The sequence below is a fragment of the Oncorhynchus clarkii genome, chromosome 33 (assembly GCF_045791955.1).
Source record: "Oncorhynchus clarkii lewisi isolate Uvic-CL-2024 chromosome 33, UVic_Ocla_1.0, whole genome shotgun sequence".
Taxonomy (NCBI): Eukaryota; Metazoa; Chordata; class Actinopteri; order Salmoniformes; family Salmonidae; genus Oncorhynchus; species Oncorhynchus clarkii.
Window position 1 is genome coordinate 16,512,862 of NC_092179.1, and position 20,005 is coordinate 16,532,866.

General features: G+C 47.7%; 1 protein-coding gene across 17 annotated transcripts in view; it reads left to right on the plus strand.

The window, feature by feature from the left end:
* Positions 1-20,005, plus strand: part of LOC139393327 (CUGBP Elav-like family member 2) — a 225,931-nt gene that overhangs the window by 82,005 nt on the left and 123,921 nt on the right. For 2 of the 17 annotated variants that reach the window (XM_071141909.1, XM_071141914.1), the window contains exon 1: positions 3,397-3,542. The exons of 12 other annotated variants lie outside the window; for them this stretch is intronic. In XM_071141909.1, coding sequence (XP_070998010.1) covers positions 3,466-3,542 — 77 coding nt within the window. In that variant the 5' untranslated portion in view covers positions 3,397-3,465. Of the gene's footprint in view, positions 1-3,391; positions 3,543-20,005 lie in introns of those variants that run through there. 3 more of the 17 variants (XM_071141904.1, XM_071141910.1, XM_071141912.1) reach the window with 2 other exon arrangements.

Sequence of the window (20,005 nt, forward strand, 5' to 3'; positions counted from 1 at the left end):
ACTGCAAAGTGTGTGTGAGAGTGTGTGTGAATGCCAAAGTGGTTGGTGAAGTCTTCTGTGCACCTGTTTCTTTTACACTAGCACTGGTATCTCAGCTGTGGAAGTGAAAAGGTGTCTGGAGGTTTGCAAGATAGCACCGGATTCACACACATGTGGCATGCGCGCACACACACACACTAACACACACTAACACACACACACACACACACACACACACACACACACACACACACACACACACACACACACACACACACACACACACAGCCACAACTACATACTGTACATGCAAACACACACCCCACGTGTCCTGTGAGAACGTCATTCCTTCACGGCATAAGAATATCTGAAATCTCCATAATCATAGATGTGGTAAAGAGGTCAATGGACCTCGACCTAAAGAATGGAAATGCCGTGGAAATACAAGGGGGAAAGATCCCGAATGTCCTCATTGCCCCGCAGCAACATTAGCCTACATTTAGGCTATTGTTTACATGTGTTTTTTACACATGTTGAGGTAAAAATTGGAGTATGTATGGATGTCAACCCAAATACATGTTCATGTCATCGTCACAATCAACTGTTTTACAGTTAAAAATGACTTTGGCTGCCCCCAGCGATTTCTCTATGCTAACTATGCTAACCAGCTGATACGAACAGGAGTTAGCATTTAGCAGTCACTTCTCCTAAACCTGGAAAGCGACTATTTCTGAGTGTGCGGTCGAAATGTACACACTTGTTACCCGGAGAAAAATGGGGGAAGGGCATACTATTTCAATTTCAATCAGGGGGAGGGTTAAGTATTTTTTCATTTAGTCCAGGGGAGCGCCATGTCATTTCTTATCGATTAAATGTCATTTAGCTGTGTTTGAGAATGAGTTTCTTATTATATCGCAATGTGTGCCTGATGCTGCCCCTCATCCATGATTTTCTGCTGGGTGGCGTGCAATATCAAGCGTGCCTAGTGTGGTCTCATTCTAATGATCCATAGCCTTTACTATAAGCCATGGATGGGCAACTGGTGACCCGGGGCCGCATGCGACCCGCAGCCCCCCTTTTGTAGGCCCGCAGACCCCCTTTTGTAGGCCCGCAGACCAATTTTATGGGGAACTCAATCGGGGTCTCAACTTACTGTTGAGCGTTGGAATAATATTGGAATAATAGAACACTCCAGGTGCAATTTCTAAATTTGGTGGTGCATCAGCAGTCACTCAATTAGCCCACATAAGCAAAGCATTTTTAGATTGGTAAGTTAGTCTAGCTGCCAGCTATCTAAACTTGGAGTAAGCGTGATATTTTCACTCCTGTCCTTGTCCGCGGTGGTCTGTGAATCCACAACCTTCTGGCTACTTTGCCATGTAATGTGGTCTATGACTGAGGATATATGGTAGGTATGTTCTCTGCTGTCCACTTTGTTTGAATTATTATTATTATTATTATTTTGGGTCGAGGGGAGGTTCATGTTTTCTGTTGTTGTTCGAGTGTTCGGATAAACCACTCCAATCTGTGAGGTGCAAGGCTAGTTTGAGAGAGCCAAGAGTCATGTTTAGAAGCAGTAGACCAGAATCGTGATACTGTTTGACGTCATGTTTGAACATTAATCATGAAGATCAGGCTTGATATCAATATATTTCACAGAAGGGAGGGCCGTCTATTTTCATTTCAGAGAGGTCTTATTTTCTCCGGGTGTCCCTCATTACAAATAACATCCAGTCCCTAAATGTCATGCAGCAAAAACAACCAAATACAGTTGATCAATATCAGACTTTAGTAGCCACATTGAGGGCCTGTTACAATACATCAATCATGACGGATTTGACCAAAAATCAATTTTATTCGATCAAATTTGTTGAATGTGCGCCAATCCGGCGTCCTCCTCCTATCCCCCATGGTCTGCGTCCCATTGACCTCTTCACCTCATCTATCCTATATAATACTGCTATATATAGTAGCATGTTGTTTACTTATGACCTATTTCACTATATAGTGGTCAGGTGTGGTAAAACATGCAACGTACAGTCTGCACCCCAGGGACCTAGTGCCCTAAAGTACTGATGTAGGATCAGTTTTCTCCCTCCATACACTGACCTTAATCATTATGTGCAACAAAAAAAAGATGAACTATCCCTAGAGCTGTGCCTGGGCTCACACCACCTTGCACTCTAACAGGCGCACTCTGTACACTGTGTGCTCACTCTTTTGCTCCACATGACCCAGTTCCTGTTCAATTCTCCCCAAGAGAGTTTCATCTGTTGCCAAGAAAGAGTCGTTCTTGTTATAGTGTCTTCCTTTTACTCCCTAGAGGGATGAGCAGAGAGGGTGCTTTGACTCCTAGGCGTTTCCGGGGCACAGCAGCTTCCAATGCTGTTTATTTCATCCACACCCATACGATCGACACATTTACTGAACAATAAATACTATGTTTTATATTTGTCAGACACTCTTATCCAGAGTGACTTACAGGAGCAATTAGGGTGAAGTACTTTGCTCAAGGGCACATAGACAGATGTTTAATCTCATCGGCTCACGGATTCGGATTTGAACCACCTTTCGGTTACTGGCCCAACACTCTTAACCGCTAGGCGACCTACCGCCCTAGCTGCGTTAAACAATGTATCATTTGTATGGCCCATGTTAAGTGCCAACATTATTGAGTGATGAGACATATAAAATGTGGTTTTCATGAGTGTACTTGGTCACGTCTTCATGAGTGTGCTTAGCCACGTCTTCATGAGTGTGCTTAGCCACGTCTTCATGAGTGTGCTTAGCCACGTCTTCATGAGTGTGCTTAGCCACGTCTCCTTGCGCATTCGATCATATACATCGATTACAGCTGGGCCATGGAGTTTTTAACGCCTCATGGAAAAGAGGTCACCAAACCGAAGCATTCTTTCTGGCAGAAAATATCGAGTTATGTTGTTTAGCCTCCTACAATTCAATATTGCAAAGGCACACATTTTTTGGGGGGCTTTTATTGCTGCACTTATTAGGCTATCATTAGTTTTGTCGTGTAATGACCCTAATATAATACTGTCAAGAATAGCCACTGGCTGCTAATGTTCCCATATGCACGGGAATAACCGGTATAACGGTATCTAGCACATGTTGTAACGGTATCAAATGGTTACAGATTAGCTGCAGCGCCGGGCCGCCACGCCTCCCGGCTCAGCACCTGCATTCCACAGCCCGATAGTTTCCTGAGCAGAGCGGATTTTCAGACAGGATTAGACAGAAAAAAACTAATGTGGGTGAAGAAGAGAATGTGACAACTGCCGAGTGTGTGTCTACTGCCTTGGGGAGGCCCTGGCACTTGCACCTGCCCCTCTCCGTCTCCGCGGCCAGGCGCAGTTGTCGAACTGGGAGAGCTGAGAGAGCAGAGCGACGCACTGTATACTTGTCAGGCAGAGCAGAGAGGAGAGCACGGATCCTCAGCCTGTACACGGAGGGACACAGAGCCAGGGCAACATGACTTCATCCTACAATCTGGATTTCCTGCCCGATATGATGGTGGAGAGCCGCTTGCTGGTTCCGGGCGATAGAATGTGAGTCATTCGCCTGTTCTCCTCCGGGTTGCCGACTCTCCCTTTTTTCCGACTATGGTTGTGGTTATGAAAAACATCTGTCCAATGTGGACATGTTTGCGCTCGTGTTTAGAGAGACTGGATTTGGTTCACAATTACACTATTCGATGCTGTTAGTTTGTGTTTGTGGGGCATTTGTTATCGATAGAGACGTTGAATAAAACGAGACTGCTGCGAGCCCGACAGTAAAGCACAAGATAACGCTGCCTAACAGACAGGACAATGATGAATGCACGGCATTATGAAGATTATAATGATATCCTGGTGAATGACCGACGTCTTTAAAAAGGTCGTTTATCAGCTATCGTCAAATTGTTGTTCATGTAGCCTGTCTAGTGTATCTCCTCGCCTGCTGCTACATGCACGGAATAACGGGATAACTTATTTGATATTAGCGGCAGCCGCTCATTAAAATGTCACAGGGTCTCGCTTGGATAGGCTAAGCAGTGGGGAGCGGGGTTGCTTGGACAGGGTGAGTGCACATGTTGCGGGTCAGAGTGGCTCCCTATTCCCCCTCTAATCATCCCTAAATACAGTGGTGTGTGTCACATGCTAATGATTTAACGCGCATGCCAGCTCTGCTGTCTTGTGCATTGTTTTGTCATTGTGCACATCTTTGTTTGCAAATATGAGAATGATTAATGTATGGACTAGCTCTATGCTACTTCGGTGTGAAAGGGATATTGACAGCAGCTTTGCACTGCACACTGTATTTGACTGCATAGTGAAATAGATCAGTGCATATGTGAAATTGTAGGGACATGCGAACAGGTAGACAGACCCCCCCATAATTAGCCCTCCCAGATAGTATATGAACCTGCCATAAGCAATGGCAAAAGGAGTAGAATCGCAGGAAATTAGCTTTAACGGTCGACTTTGGGCTCGAAAAACGGTCCAACTCCTCCTCTTCCTCAATTTTCAAACACATATGGGATGTGCCTTTGGGTCGTGGATGTTTCATTCTGGTCATGCGCGCTGCGGCCAACATAACTAGCGAAGCTAGTGACTTGAAGCTAGCCTTTAACCTCTCCAGAATGTGGGGACTTCATTTCACATAATGTGTTTTTGGACAGAATATATATCATTTGGTAAATGGAGATTCTGTAGCCAAATATCTTATTCATCCCCCACAAAAAAACATTAAATGACCTAGTGTGATGGTACATTGGTCAGTTATACAGTTTAAAGCCTTTGAGTGTTTTTGCCCGAAGCCAACCTTTAAAGTAACTGTCCAGTGTTTCCAGACTTCTATCAAATATGACCTATAATTAATTACAATGTGAGTGAAATATTTTTCCTTCAAAGATGTTTTATTATGTTGGATATATTAAAAAAGTAGCTTTTCTGTGTTTGAATGGTGTGGGCTATATTGGTCATGAAAAATATTAATTCCAGTAGACCGCTGATTGGCCAGTTTATCCTCCTCAGAGGGATGACATCATCCTCTATAAGGAAATAGCAGGCATTTTTTAAATGGTCTGTTTGCATACAAGTTTGATGTTGTGTTTTTTTCCCCTCCAATTTAAGCTTTGGCCACAAATACGAATCAACAACATTTAGGTATAAGTTAACAGAATATTAACTTTAAAAAAGTGTGATTTTCACTAGACAGTTCATTTAATATGGCAAAATGTTATCTCGGACTCATGACAAAATGTGTGCCCTATCATTATAAACTACATTTTTCTCTCTGCACTATGGCAAAATGTATTAAAATGCAGGAAGTTAGTTGTTTCCACCTGCACATGTCGTTTCACTTATACTGTGATTTGAAAATGCCTCTCTATATACCCCTCAAAATACCCCTTAAGAGAGGCATACTAAGTCATGTCAAACTGCGCATTTCAGGAAATGCATTTTTAAAATGTCCCAAAAAAACCTGTGGGATAAAACACACAAGCTCATTCAAGCCATATCGGAATGTGCAGTGACTAACAACTCCCTGCTTGTTCAAATTCGATTTGGGGTCTGCGGCACGAGTTCTGCTATAAGAGGGACAGAAATCAGATTATACTGCGTGCACAACAAGACACTTAAGTCCAGAATTCCTAGAACAGGGACAAAGGGAGTTTTTCAGGCTGACATAATGATCGCGGTCTGTTATTCCGCCCGCACAGCTGACTCGCGCTCCCAATCCCTGTCCCATTTACGTCCCCTCTGCTTAGAGCGTTAGTTGTTGATGGCTCACGTTCTAATGGTGAGAATGTACCCCCCTCTTCTCCTTCTCCCTCTCTCCTCCTTCACCCTCTCTCCTCCTTCTCCCTCAGCTCTTTTGCCATCTCATGACTTCTCTCATTACGTTGTTAAATGTTGCACATTTAAACGGGCCTCACCAAATGGCCTTTGTGTGTGTGTGACCTCTCGTTCCAGTGACTGAAGATACTCTGACCCTGTTGATCCCATCAGACATCGAGCTGTTTCCCTCCACTGACTTGTCCATTATATTCACACGCCCTCTCATTTATCAGTGTCTATGCCTTTATGCACGCCCCCTGCTCTCTCTCTCTCTCTCACACACACACACACACACACACACACACACACACACACACACACACACACACACACACACACACACACACACACACACACACACACACACACACACACACACACACACACACACACACACACACACACACACACACACAACCAAGGGGAGTTGGGAGACCTTCAAAGTCATAGCGACTCCATTTCTCTATTCCTGTTTCTCTATTCCTGCTCCGTTCCCCAATCCCTCACTCCTGTCGTCCTCTTCCTAGCTTTTACTTTCTCTCTCGCTCTCTCGCTCTCTCTCCAGCCTCCATCCCTGAAAGGCTCTGCCTGTTTTTAAATGGTCTTTTCTCTCCTCGCCTGACATTTAGTTGGGTGTGCTATCTGCCCACCCGCCGCTGTAGCCAGGCCCTGCTACAGTTCACGATATCACTGTGTGTGTGTGAGTGTGTGACATCCCACCTTTTACCTCACACACCCTCCTTTGGATTTATAATGAGAGGGGTTGGGGGTGGTGGGGAAAGAGCTTCTGTCGCCGGCTGAGGGTTGCTGCCCGCCGCGGGGACCGCACCATAGTGCCGTTAATGCTGGGTAATCTGGAGGTTTTAACTGGAGGGTACTTGTCTGTGGCCTCGCTACGATGCTGCTTCTCACCCAGTCACAGAGAGGCGGACAGCTCCAGCAGATAACAGTTAGGGAGTTATATTCCTCAGCTATTTATGAATTTACCTAGCTCCCAAGTGTTACCGAGCAGTTATGTGTTGTTATGAAATATCATACACCACATTTATTTGTGTCAGGTTGTTTAATGGCTCTATTTGGATTTTAGATTAGAGTCCCTGACGATGATGTTTTTTCCATGAACTTTTTTTCATTCTCAGAATTTTATTCCATTATATTTTTGTTGTTGTTCAATGGGCCTGAAATGGCAGATCCCCCATGAGTCTAGTGAACTGATGGTAGTGTACTCAGAGTTTGGCTCCCAGAGGAATTCTCGGCCCCGTTCCAGTTCGGCCTCTAGCTACTTCCTCTAGCCCCCACCACCTTGAAAACACTGGTGGGAGCTCTAATTCCAGTAGCTTATCAAATAACTAGATGGAGCCATCACTGTAATGCCTAACAGTGGTTTCAGATCTGTTAACATGGAAGGGACAAGGGGTTGTGGAAGTGTCTACGGCCCAAAATACCCCCTTTAAGGCAGTGGTCCTCTTAATAACGGGCTCTCTGGCAAATGTGCGACCCCTCACCCCAGACTGACTGTGTGTGTAGGATCCCATCTGTTTGACTTGACTAGAACTTCACTGGCCCTGAGGAACCATGACACTGACCCAGTCAGACCTCTCACTGAGAGGCTCAACAGTACACTAAGATGGCCTCATCTCCTTTCCATCATTATCACAGATAAGTCAACAGACTGGATAGGTTCCATCACATTGCTTTCACCTGTCATGTCCTGCCAGACCAGTCGTCATGAGGAAAAAGGAAAGGAAAATACTATTGGGACTCGGCCGGGGGAAATCATTTTCCCTCTTACTTATTCTCCTGTCCAGTTGTTCCTTCTTTACTTCACTCCTCGGTCACTAACTCCCTCGTTCAGTCTCTCTCCCTCGTTCCCCTCCTCCTCCCCAGAGACAGCTGCTCCATTCCTTCATCCTTCCATTCCTTCATCCCTCCATTCCTTCATCCTTCCATTCCTTCATCCTTCCATTCCTTCATCCCTCCATTCCTTCATCCCTCCATTCCTTCATCCCTCCATTCCTTCATCCCTCCATTCCTTCAATGAAGCAGTGAAAGGGTGTATTTGACTACAGACACCCATTCATCATCCCCTATGACTCCCTCCAGCCCCCACTCCCTCCAGCCCTCACTCCCTCCAGCCCCCACTCCCTCCAGCCCTCACTCCCTCCAGCCCCCACTCCCTCCAGCCCTCACTCCCTCCAGCCCCCACTCCCTCCAGCCCTCACTCCCTCCAGCCCCCACTTCCTCCGGCCCTCACTCCCTCCAGCCCCCACTCCCTCCGGGCCTCACTCCCTCCGGCCCCCACTCCCTCCGGCCCCCACTCCCTCCGGCCCCCACTCCCTCCGGCCCTCACTCCCTCCGGCCCCCACTCCCTCCAGCCCCCACTCCTTCCAGCCCCCACTCCCTCCAGCCCTCACTCCCTCCAGCCCTCACTCCCACTCAGAAAGCACACAAATCATGGGTCCAACAGCTGAAACCTCATGTGACAGAGAACATGGGATCGCATGAGAAATGTGTGTCAGGGGGATAGAAGGGAGAGTCACAGGGAGGGACGGAGAGGGAGAACGGTGGGTAGGGTGAGCGAGGGAGGGGGAAGGGTGAAAGGGACAGGGAGTGAGTGAGAGGTGGGGCATTGTGAGGCAGGAAAAGAGACAGGGAGACGGAGGGACAGAGAGAAAGGGGTACAATCAAAATGTGAGGCTCAATGAGGGAGGGTGTGAGAGCAGAGAGGGAGAAAGAAAGGAGTAAGAGGGAGAAAAAGAGGGAGTGTTGCCAGTCAGACAGGATGTGGCTTAGTGCCAGCCCGTTCTGGTCAGCAGAGGAGCCTCTGATTTGAATTGTGGCTTATCTGCTGTGGAGATGGATGGAGGGAGGAAGAGAGGGACAGAGAGAGAAGCTCACCTTCTCTTCCCCCAGTGGGACTAAGAGAGGCCTCTCTATTCTGTCTACTACAGTAGCTAGTTCACATACATGTCTATTGAAGCCTTTAGCCCCAGTGTTTCATTACCTACACAGACGCACTCTCGGTTTACCTGCACAGACGCACTCTCGGTTTACCTGCACAGACGCACTCTCGGTTTACCTGCACAGACGCACTCTCGGTTTACCTGCACAGACGCACTCTCGGTTTACCTACACAGACGCACTCTCGGTTTACCTACACAGACGCACTCTCGGTTTACCTGCACAGACGCACTCTCGGTTTACCTGCACAGACGCACTCTCGGTTTACCTGCACAGACGCACTCTCGGTTTACCTGCACAGACGCACTCTCGGTTTACCTGCACAGACGCACTCTCTGTTTACCTGCACAGATGCACTCTCGGTTTACCTGCACAGACACACTCTCTGTTTACCTACACAGACGCATTCTCTGTTTACCTGCACAGGCGCACTCTCGGTTTACCTGCACAGACACACTCTCTGTTTACCTACACAGATGCATTCTCTGTTTACCTGCACAGACGAACTCTCGGTTTAACTGCACAGACACACTCTCTGTTTACCTACACAGACGCACTCCCGAGGTGTGTCATCAGTACCATTGGAGGTCGCAATGTCCTACAGTAGATTTGTTAACCTTTTTCACCTTTATTCAACCTGACTGAATCATTTGAGTGTGTGTGTGTGTGTGTGTGTGTGTGTGTGTGTGTGTGTGTGTGTGTGTGTGTGTGCCGGTTGTATGATGATGTCTTCAGTTAGGTGGACCGCACTTTGCTGGTTCATGTCAAAATCTGCTGAAAACATTAGTGTGTGTGTGTGTGTGTGTGTGTGTGTGAGGCTGTGTCATCATGATGAATGTCTTTGAGCTGGTGCGGCTCAGGAACGGTCGTCAGTGGGGGTGATGTATCACTGCTGGGGATTTTAGTTGTGCGTGTGGGAGGGTGTGCACGCGTGTATGCATGTATGTGAGTGTGTGTTGGGGATGTCTTGGCCCAGCCCTCTGTGTCCTAATCTGGGTTGGATTAATTAGCAGGCTAATTTGGCGGGTGTGAGAGAGAGCGACACGGGGAAATGAACCACTAATGACTGGCTCATTACTCTTACCTCTCTGTGATGTCATGCTCTCCACTCAGCACCAGACAGACAGAACAGAGAGGATGGATACAGAGTAGAGACTTTACCATGTCCACTAGCACGGCCCCTATACCTCTCTCTCGCCTCATAAAGAATAACTGATTATCATCCTCTCGTCTACAGGGAATAGCTCGAATGCATAGGATTCTGATTTGAATGAATCGATTAGTTTGTCCTATCTCTCCCTTTCTCCCTCTCACTCGTAACCAAGAAAGCAAATAATGTACTGTGCACACATCAGCTCACACTTGGATGCATACTGCACCTGCTCCTCCAGGTCACGTGAGGATTCATACTGTCCCTGCTCCTCCAGCTCAAATGAGGATTCATACTGCGCCTGCTCCTCCAGCATACTGCACCTGCTCCTCCAGCTCATGTGAGGATTCGTACTGCACCTGCTCCTCCAGCTCACATGAGGATTCATACTGCACCTGCTCCTCCAGCTCATGTGAGGATTCATACTGCCCCTGCTCCTCCAGCATACTGCACCTGCTCCTCCAGCTCACGTGAGGATTTATACTGCGCCAACTCCTCCGGCATACTGCACCTGCTCCTCCAGCTCACGTGAGGATTCATACTGCACCTGCTCCTCCAGCTCACATGAGGATACATACTGCACCTGCTCCTCCAGCATACTAAACCTGCTCCTCCAGCATACTGCACCTGCTCCTCCAGCTCACATGAGGATTCATACTGCACCTGCTCCTCCAGCTCACATGAGGATACATACTGCACCTGCTCCTCCAGCATACTGCACCTCCTCCTCCAGCTCATGTGAGGATTCATACTGCACCTGCTCCTCCAGCTCATGTGAGGTTTCATACTGCGTCTGCTCCTCCAGCATACTGCACCTGCTCATCCAGCTCACGTGAGGATTCATACTGCACCTGCTCCTCCAGCTCACATGAGGATTCATACTGCACCTGCTCCTCCAGCATACTGCATCTGATCCTCCAGCTCACGTGAGGATTCGTAATGCACCTGCTCCTCCAGCTCACATGAGGATTCATACTGCACCTGCTCCTCCAGCTCATGTGAGGATTCATACTGCCCCTGCTCCTCCAGCATACTGCACCTGCTCCTCCAGCTCACGTGAGGATTTATACTGCGCCAACTCCTCCAGCATACTGCACCTGCTCCTCCAGCTCACGTGAGGATTCATACTGCACCTGCTCCTCCAGCTCACATGAGGATACATACTGCACCTGCTCCTCCAGCATACTAAACCTGCTCCTCCAGCATACTGCACCTGCTCCTCCAGCTCATGTGAGGATTCATACTGCACCTGCTCCTCCAGCTCATGTGAGGATTCATACTGCGTCTGCTCCTCCAGCATACTGCACCTGCTCATCCAGCTCACGTGAGGATTCATACTGCACCTGCTCCTCCAGCTCACATGAGGATTCATACTGCACCTGCTCCTCCACCATACTGCATCTGATCCTCCAGCTCACGTGAGGATTCATACTGTGCCTGCTCCTCCAGCATACTGCACCTGCTCCTCCAGCACACTTGAGGATTCATACTGCACCTGCTCCTCCAGCTCATGTGAGGATTCATACTGCACCTGCTTCTCCAGCATACTGCACCTGCTCCTCCAGCATACTGCACCTGCTCCTCCAGCTCATGTGAGGATTCATACTGCACCTGCTCCTCCAGCATACTGCACCTGCTCTTCCAGCTCATGTGAGGATTCATACTGCACCTGCTCCTCCAGCTCACGTGAGGATTCATACTGCGCCTGCTCCTCCAGCTCATGTGAGGATTCATACTGCGCCTGCTCCTCCAGCTCATGTGAGGATTCATACTGCACCTGCTCCTCCAGCTCATGTGAGGATTCATACTGCACCTGCTCCTCCAGCTCATGTGAGGATTCATACTGCACCTGCTCCTCCAGCATACTGCACCTGCTCTTCCAGCTCATGTGAGGATTCATACTGCACCTGCTCCTCCAGCTCATGTGAGGATTCATACTGCACCTGCTCCTCCAGCTCATGTGAGGATTCATACTGCACCTGCTCCTCCAGCATACTGCACCTGCTCTTCCAGCTCACATGAGGATACATACTGCACCTGCTCCTCCAGCATACTGCACCTGCTCCTCCAGCTCATGTGAGGATTCATACTGCACCTGCTCCTCCAGCTCATGTGAGGATTCATACTGCGTCTGCTCCTCCAGCATACTGCACCTGCTCATCCAGCTCACGTGAGGATTCATACTGCACCTGTTCCTCCAGCTCACATGAGGATTCATACTGCACCTGCTCCTCCAGCATACTGCATCTGCTCCTCCAGCTCACGTGAGGATTCATACTCTGCCTGCTCCTCCAGCATACTGCACCTGCTCCTTCAGCACACTTGAGGATTCATACTGCACCTGCTCCTCCAGCATGCTGCACCTGCTCCTCCAGCTCATGTGAGGATTCATACTGCGTCTGCTCCTCCAGCATACTGCACCTGCTCCTCCAGCATACTGCACCTGCTCCTCCAGCTCATGTGAGGATTCATACTGCACCTGCTCCTCCAGCTCATGTGAGGATTCATACTGCACCTGCTCCTCCAGCATACTGCACCTGCTCTTCCAGCTCATGTGAGGATTCATACTGCACCTGCTCCTCCAGCTCACGTGAGGATTCATACTGCGCCTGCTCCTCCAGCTCATGTGAGGATTCATACTGCACCTGCTCCTCCAGCTCATGTGAGGATTCATACTGCACCTGCTCCTCCAGCTCATGTGAGGATTCATACTGCACCTGCTCCTCCAGCATACTGCACCTGCTCTTCCACCTCATGTGAGGATTCATACTGCACCTGCTCCTCCAGCTCACATGAGGATACATACTGCACCTGCTCCTCCAGCATACTGCACCTGCTCCTCCAGCTCATGTGAGGATTCATACTGCACCTGCTCCTCCAGCTCATGCGAGGATTCATACTGCGTCTGCTCCTCCAGCATACTGCACCTGCTCATCCAGCTCACGTGAGGATTCATACTGCACCTGCTCCTCCAGCTCACATGAGGATTCATACTGCACCTGCTCCTTCAGCATACTGCATCTGCTCCTCCAGCTCACGTGAGGATTCATACTGCACCTGCTCCTCCAGCATACTGCACCTGCTCCTCCAGCTCATGTGAGGATTCATACTGCGCCTGCTCCTCCAGCATACTGCACCTGCTCCTCCAGCATACTGCACCTGCTCCTCCAGCTCATGTGAGGATTCATACTGCACCTGCTCCTCCAGCTCATGTGAGGATTCATACTGCACCTGCTCCTCCAGCATACTGCACCTCCTCTTCCAGCTCATGTGAGGATTCATACTGCACCTGCTCCTCCAGCTCACGTGAGGATTCATACTGCGCCTGCTCCTCCAGCTCATGTGAGGATTCATACTGCGCCTGCTCCTACAGCTCATGTGAGGATTCATACTGCACCTGCTCCTCCAGCTCATGTGAGGATTCAAACTGCACCTGCTCCTCCAGCCCATGTGAGGATTTATACTGCACCTGCTCCTCCAGCTCACGTGATGATTCATACTGCATCTGCTCCTCCAGCTCATGTGAGGATTCATACTGCACCTGCTCCTCCAGCTCACGTGAGGATTCATACCGCACCTGCTCCTCCAGCTTATGTGAGGATTCATACTCCACCTGCTCCTCCAGCTCACGTGAGGATTCATACCGCACCTGCTCCTCCAGCTCATGTGAGGATTCATACTCCACCTGGTCCTCCAGCTCACGTGAGGTTTCATACCGCACCTGCTCCTCCAGCTCATGTGAGGATTCATACTGCACCTGCTCCTCCAGCTCACGTGAAGATTCATACTGCACCGGCTCCTCCAGCTCATGTGAGGATTCATACTGCACCTGCTCCTCCAGCTCACGTGAGGATTCATACTGCACCTGCTCCTCCAGCGCACGTGAGGATTCATACTGCACCGGCTCCTCCAGCTCATGTGAGGATTCATACTGCACCTGCTCCTCCAGCTCACGTGAGGATTCATACTGCACCTGCTCCTCCAGCTCACGTGAGGATTCATACTGCACCTGCTCCTCCAGCTCACGTGAGGATTCATACTGCACCTGCTCCTCCAGCTCACGTGAGGATTCATACTGCACCTGCTCCTCCAGCTCACGTGAGGATTCATACTGCGGCAGGGTTTATATGTATATATTCTTATTCCATTCCTTACTTATATTTGTGTGTACTAGGTAGTTGTTGGGGAATTGTTAGATTACTGTTAGATATTGCTGCACTGTTGGAACTAGAAGCACAAGCATTTCGCTACACTCACATTAACATCTGCTAACCATGTGTATGTGACCAATAACATCTGTCAACCATGTGTATGTGACCAATAACATCTGTCAACCATGTGTATGTGACCAATAACATTTGATTTGATTCTTTGTGTTGTACACATCCTATCCCTGTGCTGTGGTGACTAGGAGAAAACACCTGAATCCTTACAGAGGAGAAAACGTTGTTTTTCTTTCTTTCTTACGGAGCGATCTCTATGTCCAATACTCAGCCATTCCATTGGCTGGGCTAAACCGCTCTGCATTGTCAGAGGGAGAGCTTACCTCATGCATCATGCCTCAACCCTGTACAACCCTGTACACCTCCTTCCCTCCTCTCCTCCTTTTCCCTTGGCTTTCTTCTCTCTCACTCTTTATCCTTCCTCTGTCCCCTCTCTCCTTTCCCTCTCTTTTCTTAACATTTAAGGACTTACTCTCTCTCTCTCTCTCTCTTGCTCAAATAAAGGAGCCGTCACACAGACAGGGAGGAAATGAGAGTTAGAGAGTCTATTTGTTCTCCTTCTCTCTGCCATCTTCTGCAGAGTGTAATAGACGCTGTATGGCATATGCATGTGTGCAGTGGTGTGTAACATGCATGCATTTAATGTATCTGTGCATAAGCACTGGTCTAGGATCCGCTTACCCTCCCCCAATTGTAACCTTGACCATTCAGGAAAACTTGAAACTGACCTTAGATCAGTGTAGGGGAACAGGAGAACACCTGCCAGTGTAGTTCTGTGATCCCTACAAGTTGTATATCTTTGTATCTACATATCTCCTCCCTCTATCTCTCTCTCTTTCTCTCTATCTCAATTACATTTTTTATTTCAATTAAATGGGCTTTATTGGCATGGGAAACGTATGTTTACATTGCCAAAGCAAGTGAACTAGATAATAAATAAAAGTGAAATCTCTGTCTCTTTCTATCACCCTTACTCTCTGTTTTGTATGGTAAACACACACAGCCACTGTACACCGCTGGGTAGAGAGCTGTCAGGGCTAACCTTGGCTCCCTGACTGGGAATGCATCCTGATTCAGGGGCCAAACATGAACAGCGTGTCAGAATGCTGCAACCTTTATTTGACCACAGAGCTGCAGAGTGGAGGTATTAACGTGGATCTCTCTCTCTCTCTCTCTCTCTCTCTCTCTCTCTCTCTCTCTCTCTCTCTCTCTCTCTCTCTCTCTCTCTCTCTCTCTCTCTCTCTCTCTCTCTCTCTCTCTCTCTCTCTCTCTCTCTCTCTCTCTCTCTCTCTCTCTCTCTCTCTCTCTCTCTCTCTCTCTCTCTCTCGTAGTGTACCTGCAGTTTCCAACTCCCGCAGTACCATAACCCCCCCCCCCCCCACACACACACACACACACAATTTAATTTTATCCACGTTTCACTAAACCAATTCCTCCTAGAAAGTAGCTGCAATAGGACCTCACGTATGGCATGTTGCCAGGAGGGATTGTATGGGTGTGATAGATGTGTGTGTTGGAGGTACTGTAGTGATTGATGTGTGTATTGTGGAGCACCACAGAGTAGTGTTATTGGGTTTTGGAGCAGAGGGAGCTGACAGCTTTATTGAGAACTGTGATTTAGTGCAGTGCCCCGGGACACTTGGATGCAGTTAGAGAAAGAGGGAACGAAAGAGGAGGAGGGAAAGAGAAGAAGCTATGTAAAAAGGAGAGTAGGGTGGAGAGAAACGGATCTATTCTACTTCCCCCTCTCCTCTCTTTCACCACCCCTTTCTGTCACTGTCTCTTTTTCTCTCTCTTCATCTCTGTCTCTCCCTTTCTCTCCATCCTACTCTAAGGTTGAGTAGGATGGGGAGACCAAGGGAGGGAGGGAGGTAGGAGATGGTGACGTGAGGGGATCTGTTTATCTTTATCTCCTGTGTGTCCTGAGGGTGTGTGCAGTCATAACACTGATCTAATCTGCACCTCTAGAGGATTCTCCCCTCTCCCCATCCCATTACACACACACACACACACACACACACACACACACACACACACACACACACACACACACCGTCTCTACTCTATCCATCCTTCCACTCATCCATTTATCCATCCATCCCTCCCCTCCTCCATATAGGGCTATGGGCCTAAATGCATCATGCATATTTTCTCTCCTTTCATCCTCTCCCTCCTCGTGTGTCTTCCTCCTCCTCTTCTCTTCCTGTTAGTTTAGAGGACGTTGCGTGTTCAGTATGTTTTTTATAGTATGTATGATCGTTCAGGCCTGAGCCACAACCCTACAGTACATGTCTGTTAACTATGGAGCTACTGCCTCCGGTTTAGCACATACTGTTGATACTGTGTGGGAGAGGGGGGGAGCGAGGGAGGAGGTATGTCATGAGAATATCAACACTGAACATCCCTTTAGGGATGTGTGTTTCCCATGTTTAGATGAATAGATGTATAGAGGAGTAAACAGCTAGGAGAATAGATCAGTAAAACTCAGAAAGAGAAGGACCCATTGCCCTCCTTTCTCCTCCTGTTCTCTCTGTTTGAGCAGAAGACCATTGGGACTGAGTTGTGCAGTGCTGAGTAGCGCTGGATCAAATAAAGCATTTCTCAGTGTGGAAATTGTGTGTGCGTGTGTGTGTGTGTGCACGTGAGTCTTTTCATGTGTGTGAAGTACCTTCCGGCACTTCACACACATCCATTGGTATGTGGTACAGAGACACAGAGGCTCACCTCACATTCTAAAGCTGCCACTTCTCCTCATTCCAGCCAACAGTGAGTGATTTGAAAGGAGAGAAAGCGTTCCCCTCTTCAAACGGCACAGCTCAGGAAAGGGCCACTGTAATTTGCCACAGAGACATGAGGGATCTTTAGAGCCATTGATTCCTCATTGCTCTGCACTTTTTCCACACACCTCATGGAGAAAGGGAAGGGAGAGAGGGAGAGAGAAAAATAAGAAAAACAGTCCCCTAGATGAAAGGCAAACATCTGGTGCATGTTAGGCCCTTAGCTGCCCTCTGAGAGATGTTGTAATGTGTGTGGTGTGTGTGCGTGTAGCTGTAGTTGTGTCCAGCAGTGTTGGATATCTGATTTCCACCCCCTCTAGCTTAGAGAACCAGAGAGCAGCCTCTCTCTCCCTGCAGGTCATATTGCTCTGTTACTACCATTGTTTCATTAATCCAAGCTGGTTGTGATCAAGCTGCTCGGATGGCTCTGGACAGAGAGCGAGACTTAAGGCACTGTTGCAGAGCCAGCGACTAAAGGAGAAACACACTTTTCAGTCAGGCATTACCTAGTTATTTAGTTTAGTCATCAATTAGAATTGTTGGGTTCTGAGAATATGAAATGTTACTTATTCATGTCACTGATGGAGTGCTAAGGTTGAGGGTCGACACCAGAAGTTAAGGGTTACAGGAGGAAGGTAAATAGTGGGTGCAACTAAGCTTGGAATGTGTTGAGTGCAGGGAAGCGATTACATGTAGCAGGCACGATAAGGGGAGACGAGTGGTGAGCTTAGAAACTAACAATGTCACTGAGGGAGAGAGGGTAATGTATAACGTTTACATTATGTCAGGATATGTCACTGAGGGAGAGAGGGTAATGTATAACGTTTACATTATGTCAGGATATGCCACCGAGGGAGAGAGAGTAATGTATAATGTTTACATTATGTCAGGATATGTCACCGAGGGAGAGAGGGTAATGTATAACGTTTACATTATGTCAGGATATGGCACTGAGGGAGAGAGAGTAATGTATAATGTCTACATTATGTCAGGATATGTCACCGAGGGAGAGAGGGTAATGTATAACGTTTACATTATGTCAGGATATGTCACTGAGGGAGAGAGGGTAATGTATAATGTTTACATTATGTCAGGATATGTCACTGAGGGAGAGAGGGTAATGTATCATGTTAGGATATGTCACTGAGGGAGAGAAGGTAATGTATACTGTTTACATTATGTCAGGAAATGTCACTGAGGGAGAGGGGGTAATGTATAACCGTTACATTGTCAAGATATGTCACTGAGGGAGAGGGGGTAATGTATAACGTTTACATTATGCCGGGATATGTCACTGAGGGAGAGAAGGTAATGTATAACGTTTACATTATGTCAGGAAATGTCACTGAGGGAGAGGGGGTAATGTATAACCGTTGCATTATGTCAGGATATGTCACTGAGGGAGAGAGGGTAATGTATAACGTTTAAATTATGTCAGGATATGTAATTGTTAGCCATCAGGGATCCTCTGGGAGGAGAAGAGACACAGTCTGGTACCAATCACCATGACAGCCTTGAGTTGGGGAGGAGTGAGCACTTTGGGGTAGAGGTCAGGTTAGATGAAGTGAGAAAGAACAGATATCACTAAGGTTCTGATTAGCAACAGGGATGCATTGACTGTTCAGTGTGGAGGAGGAGACTCAGCCTAGCAGAAAGGGTTAAATATCAGTGTTTGTGTGAAATGTTTTTTTTGTCTGAATTACAGCTGTAGCGACCCTTTAGGAAGAATTAAACTTGGTTAAGCTTCTCCAGAGTTATTTACTCTGAAAAATAAGAACCTAACAGAATCAACTGTATCGTTCAATACAGATACAGCATTAGATGTTTGACTGGTATTCTGTGTATTGTGTTTCAATTCTTTAATCATTATTAGATGCAGCCGGCTTAGTTAGACATCACAATAATAATGTTTACAAGGCTTTTTAAAATGACTAGGTATCCCTGCGTGTGTGTGGCAGCCTCTGGGCTGACTGATGGTGATTTGGACCACTGCCCTCATTGTGTTGTAGCTATCGACTGGCCGGCCTACATGACAGCTCAAGTGCTGTTTCACAGCCTCGGGCTAACTCTCTCTCACACACACACACACACACACACACACACACACACACACACACACACACACACACACACACACTCCGTGCTAGTAGATGTTCTTACAGGATTTTCAGATGACCATGTTGATTTAATCCACAACACTGATACAGTCAGTTATCCTGTCTCCCTTAGTGCGGTGCAGAAGTGGGAATGAGCTGGATTCACACTGAATAGCATTGGCTAGCTTGGGCTTACTGGCTATGACGAATGGAAGCAGTATGCTCTCTCTCTCCATCTCACTCACTTTCCCTCTTTATTTATCTTCTGCATCCTCTTTCTGTCTCCTTGTTTCCTCCCCATCCCTGTTCTTCCTCTCTCTTCCTCCCCCCTAATTCTCCTCCTGATCTCCTAAAAGGTAGAATGGTTATTACTGGTAGAAGTGCTTGCTGACTGCGAGTTGGGACCTATTTGTCCCGTGTGTGTGTGTGTGTGTGTGTGTGTGTGTGTGTGTGTGTGTGTGTGTCTGTGCCTGTGTCTGTGTCTGTGTGTGTGTGTGTGTGTGTTGTAAAACACTGGTCTGATGGCTCCCACGGGTGTTTCCTCACGCGGAGGCTGCCGCCGCTCCTCTAAAGTTCAGGTAATTACATTTTCCGATTGGGTGCATAAACAATCACTGCAATCTCTCTGAGGGTGTGTGTGCGTGAGTGCGTGTGTAGCCGCGTTTGTGTGTTTATCAAGGCCATACACCTTTTTCCAAGACAACCACTCACTGCATTTCTGAGTAATTCTGAGCAATTGATGAGTAATGTTACAGACTGAGCTCTTCAGAGTTGAATCACTCTCTATACAATACTCTTTCCTACAACATATTTGTATGCTCCAGAACCTGTCAATCAATCAAGAAATATATTTTCTAAAGCCCTTTTTGCATGTTGGACACAGTAATATCCAAATACGCAGCCTTAAACTGCAACAGAAATATTCAGAGGCAGAAGCACATGGCTAGGAAAAAGCAGGAACCTCGGGAAGAAACCAAGAGAG